Below are 4,087 nucleotides of genomic sequence, written 5' to 3' on the forward strand. Positions count from 1 at the left end.
TTCTAGTCCTAGAAGTCTTGTGTAACTGCTTTACAGCTTAGGGGAGTTAGGGTGCCGTGACTGCAGTCTGTGCAACCTGCCCCATCCTGACCACTGCATCCGTGCCTGTGGCTGGTGGGGCTCCTGCTCCCTGAAGTGCATACTTCCATTCCCCAATAAGGGCAGAAGTAGTGCTTTATGCTGCCTGGGACAGGCACGCCTCTGATGCTTCCCTAGCATTCTAAGGATGTTTTCCAAGTTAGCCTTCTAGATATCTGGCAAGTGTCTGGGGTCTTTTAGGGAAGCCAAATCTCTTTAACACGCTGTCTTGCATGTAAACCTGGGAGTAAAGTATACATCCTGAACTGTAGGTTAATATATTGAAGTTGTGGTTCTTGTTTGTCAGAGTTTAACTGCTCTTCAGGCTGTAAAAGAGCTTCAGTCTCCCAAGTACTAATCTAATGTGCTCTTCAAGGCTTTAGGCTTAACACTGCCTGTTCTAGAGTAAAGCTTGATTAGTCAGTAAATATTGTAGCTGATGGCCTGACACTTCAAGAGAAAGCTTAACAACTCCCAGGAAAGAATCATTTGGAGTTAGAAGCTGGGTTTTGAGTTTCACCCTGAGGAATAAGGCAGAAGTTGTGTTACTGAAAGAGAACAACAGGAAGCTGGTAAGACAAGAGCTAAAGGGGTCTCCTTTCTCCCCCACCCCTGAGCATTTTGTAAGGTTTTAAAGTGGTTACAAAAAAACAGGAGAAATTCTCTAGTATGCTGTTTGTTTGGCTGTTGAAAGCTGCCTTGCTCCAAGCAAAGCAGAGACAAGCTTTTACCCTCTACGGTGGGTTTCCTTCCCTTTGCCAGTAGGTTGGGAAACCTCAAGATCTGTTGCTGTAATGTAGCCCTGGCTTCGGGGAGGAGAATTTGTTGTAACAGTGTATGTCTTCCTCTGCAGGTAACCTGCAGCCATGAGCAGCAATGAGTGCTTCAAGTGTGGGCGCACCGGCCACTGGGCTCGGGAGTGCCCCACTGGAATTGGCCGTGGTCGTGGGATGAGGAGCCGTGGCAGAGGTGAGTATTGCTTGCTGGGGGTTTCAGTGTGTGTGTGTAGTAAGATCTCCAGCTGCCTGTTGTGTATAGCGTGTAAATCCAGCTCGCTTAGTCTGCAGTGAGGCAGTTAGGACACAAATGGGTAATATATTTTGCTGGTTCTTTCCTCTGCATAAGAATTTTGCCAGAGGCATTGGAGAGTGGAGCTGACTTGTCAGTTCAGCTGGCAGTGTCCTTGGTTAACTCTGAGGAGTATTCTGAACTTAAGGATTAAGCCTTTCTTTTTCTCCTGTTGCCCATTTCAAGCAGGCTTCCAGTTCATGTCCTCCTCTCTGCCGGACATCTGCTACCGCTGTGGTGAGTCTGGCCACCTTGCCAAGGACTGTGATCTTCAGGAGGATGGTAAGTATCACTAAATATTCTATCTCCTCAATCACATGGACAGAGACCTGTGGTTGAAGAGAAGGGTTCAGTACACTGATGGTAATTTACTGGGAACAAGCTGTATGTGTCCTTCCTCGGAGGCATGCTACAGCTCACTCTACCAAGGTTTTATAGTCTTGTTTGGTGTGCTTTTCTTATTGTGGAAGCCTGCTATAACTGCGGTAGAGGTGGCCACATTGCGAAGGACTGCAAGGAGCCCAAGAGGGAGAGAGAGCAGTGCTGCTACAACTGTGGCAAACCTGGCCACCTGGCTCGTGACTGTGACCACGCAGATGAGCAGAAGTGCTATTCCTGTGGAGAGTTTGGACACATTCAAAAAGACTGCACCAAAGTGAAATGCTATAGGTAAGGACTGGGAAGGGGCAACTGCACAATCTGCCTGAAGGGACAGATGTGCTCTCTATCTAGTTTTGATTAGGAAATGAAGCTTAAACTTTGACCAGGGCTTGTTTCTTGAAATGGTTGTTTAAGACTTAAATGTCTGTTAGCAAAGTCAAGTAGGGGACTTGATGCACATCTCTAGATGGCCAGAACCATGCAGGCTTGTACCAGCAACAGCACGTTCCTGAGTGCAGTATTCTTACCCCCACCAAGGTTCCCTTCTGTGGAGGAAGGAGGGAGAACATGGTGTATTTGAGTTAAAACTGATTGCTCTCAAAACAAGGCTAAATTACAGAGAGAAGCATTGGAGCAGGCAAACCCCAGCACACACACACTCACCCACCTGTACTTGAGGTGCAGTGGCTTTGGCATACATGGTGATAAACGGGAGCTGATCAGTTGGGGAACAGTTCCTGGCTGTGGTGAGGACACAAACTTGCCTCACGTCAAAGACTTCTGGAACACTGAAACCGAAGTCTTGAATGCAGAACTAGCATTGCATGACACTTAAGCAGATAATGTACTTGTCAGGATAGGGTTGCTTTTGTGAGTACCTGTTGTGGATGGTTCTGATAAAACCACTTGCTCTTCGCAGGTGTGGTGAAACTGGCCATGTAGCCATCAACTGCAGCAAGACCAGCGAAGTCAACTGCTACCGCTGCGGCGAGTCAGGGCACCTTGCACGGGAATGCACAATTGAAGCTACAGCCTAATTATCTTCCTTTGTCGCCCCTCCTTTTTCTGATTGATGGTTGTATTATTTTTCTCTGAATCCTCTTCACTGGCCAAAGGTTGGCAGATAGAGGCTACTCCCAGGCCAGTGAGCTTTACTTGCCGTGTAAAAGGAGGAAAGGGGTGGAAAAATCAACTTTCTGCATTTAACTACAAAAATGTTTATGTTTAGTTTGGTAGAGGTGTTATGTATAATGCTTTGTTAAAGAACCCCCTTTCCGTGCCACTGGTGATAGGGATTGATGAGTGGGAAGAGATGAGTCAGACCAGCAAAAACCCTCTCTGGGTTACATGGAAGTGATCCTATGCAGGAGGAAAGAAATTCTGGAAGTGTCTAAACTTCCTCATAACTTTAATTTTATTACAATGGCCTTGGATTGTCTGACCTCAGTAGCTGTTAACACCAAGTAATACCTGTATCGGGCCCTACCTAGAGCATATAGCTGAGTGGGAGTAAACAAACAAGATGCACATGCCTGTTAATGGCCATGAGAGAGAGAGAGAGAGAAATCAGGAATAAACTTAAAAGTAACAGTAATTCAGTTAATGAATGTTCATGTTGGAGTTACAGAACGCTATAGGGAGTTTTTGAATAAATACTTCAAAGTCAATCTGGAACCCAGACATCAGTGCTCATAGCATACACAATTTGGAGCTATTCAGGAGTTGCAAATAAATGCATTTTCACAGAAATCAAGATGTTATTTTTGTATACTATATCACTTAGACAACTGAGTTTCATTTGCTTGTAATCAGTTTTTAAAGTAAGATGGTAAAAGCAATTGAAGTCCTAGAACATAGAAAATGTAATTTTAAACTATCAATAAAGCTGGAGGAGGAAGGGGAGTTTGGCTAAAGTTCCTTTTGTTTATTTTTGGTTTCATGTACACAGTGCAAAATAACATATTAAAAAGGGGTATGTGGAGGTGTAAAAAGCTTAGTTTGGACTTTTCTTTTGTATTGTCTTCAGTTCCCATGGGGTAGCGTCCTGCCGTGGCTGTGTTTGTGTGCAGCCTCCTGCCAGGCTGCTGCCGCAGTCCGTGTGCAGAGCTTGCGTGAGGTCCCAGTGTGGAGGAGGTTAATGGGCTGTTAGTGCTGTAGCCTCCTCAGGCCTCGTTACACTGAGAACTGATGTGTCAGACAACCGGCATTCCAGGCGCTGCCCCGTTCCGGGCCTCATCCTGCTGTGTTGCTTGACTGCGGGTTAGTCAGCAGGTCGGGAGTACGCAGGTGAGAGGCTGTGTCCGCTCCCTGATCAGGTGCGCGTGCAGCCTTGACTCGCAAGGAAGAGGGCAGATGTTCGGGGCTGTGCTGTGTGTGGGGTGGCAGAGGGTGTGTGAAGGCAGTTGGCAGCAGCTCTGGAGCTCCAGCAGGTTGGGGGGGCTCTGTCCAGTCCCTGTAAGGGCTGTGTGCTGTGGTCCCCTTTTGCATCGTCACACACCAACAGTTTTCTGTACTTACAAACCCCAAAACGTTCCAATTGCACAGGCTGCGTGTGCTGGAG

The 4,087-nt window shown here is 46.7% G+C and overlaps 1 protein-coding gene across 5 annotated transcripts; it reads left to right on the top strand.

The window, feature by feature from the left end:
• Positions 1-924: 924 nt before the first annotated feature.
• CNBP (CCHC-type zinc finger, nucleic acid binding protein) lies at positions 925-3,513 on the top strand. 5 transcript variants are annotated; one of them, XM_010020756.1, is made up of 4 exons: positions 925-1,047; positions 1,336-1,428; positions 1,617-1,815; positions 2,447-3,440. In XM_010020756.1, the coding sequence occupies exons 1-4, from the start codon at positions 945-947 to the stop codon at positions 2,562-2,564; spliced, it is 513 nt and encodes a 170-aa protein (XP_010019058.1). In that variant the 5' UTR covers positions 925-944; the 3' UTR covers positions 2,565-3,440. The 5 variants fall into 5 exon arrangements, with proteins under 5 accessions (XP_010019058.1, XP_010019057.1, XP_010019055.1 ...); XM_010020755.1 differs by having other exon boundaries at positions 928-1,047; positions 1,333-1,428; positions 2,447-3,513; XM_010020753.1 differs by having other exon boundaries at positions 945-1,077; positions 1,333-1,428.
• The last annotated feature ends 574 nt before the right edge of the window (positions 3,514-4,087 follow it).

The sequence above is a fragment of the Nestor notabilis genome, unplaced genomic scaffold (genome assembly GCF_000696875.1).
Source record: "Nestor notabilis isolate BGI_N333 unplaced genomic scaffold, ASM69687v1 Scaffold36278, whole genome shotgun sequence".
Classification (NCBI taxonomy): domain Eukaryota; kingdom Metazoa; phylum Chordata; class Aves; order Psittaciformes; family Psittacidae; genus Nestor; species Nestor notabilis.

What these genes read in the sequence shown, in the direction of transcription:
- CNBP (XM_010020752.1), top strand. Translation starts at nt 945, where the DNA reads ATGAGCAGCAATGAGTGCTTCAAGTGTGGGCGCACCGGCCACTGGGCT. An exon ending in CTTGCTGGGGGTTTCAGTGT is followed by an intron (nt 1,078 to 1,332) that starts GTGTGTGTAGTA and finishes GCCCATTTCAAG; the next exon opens with CAGGCTTCCAGTTCATGTCC. An exon ending in ACCAAAGTGAAATGCTATAG is followed by an intron (nt 1,816 to 2,446) that starts GTAAGGACTGGG and finishes TGCTCTTCGCAG; the next exon opens with GTGTGGTGAAACTGGCCATG.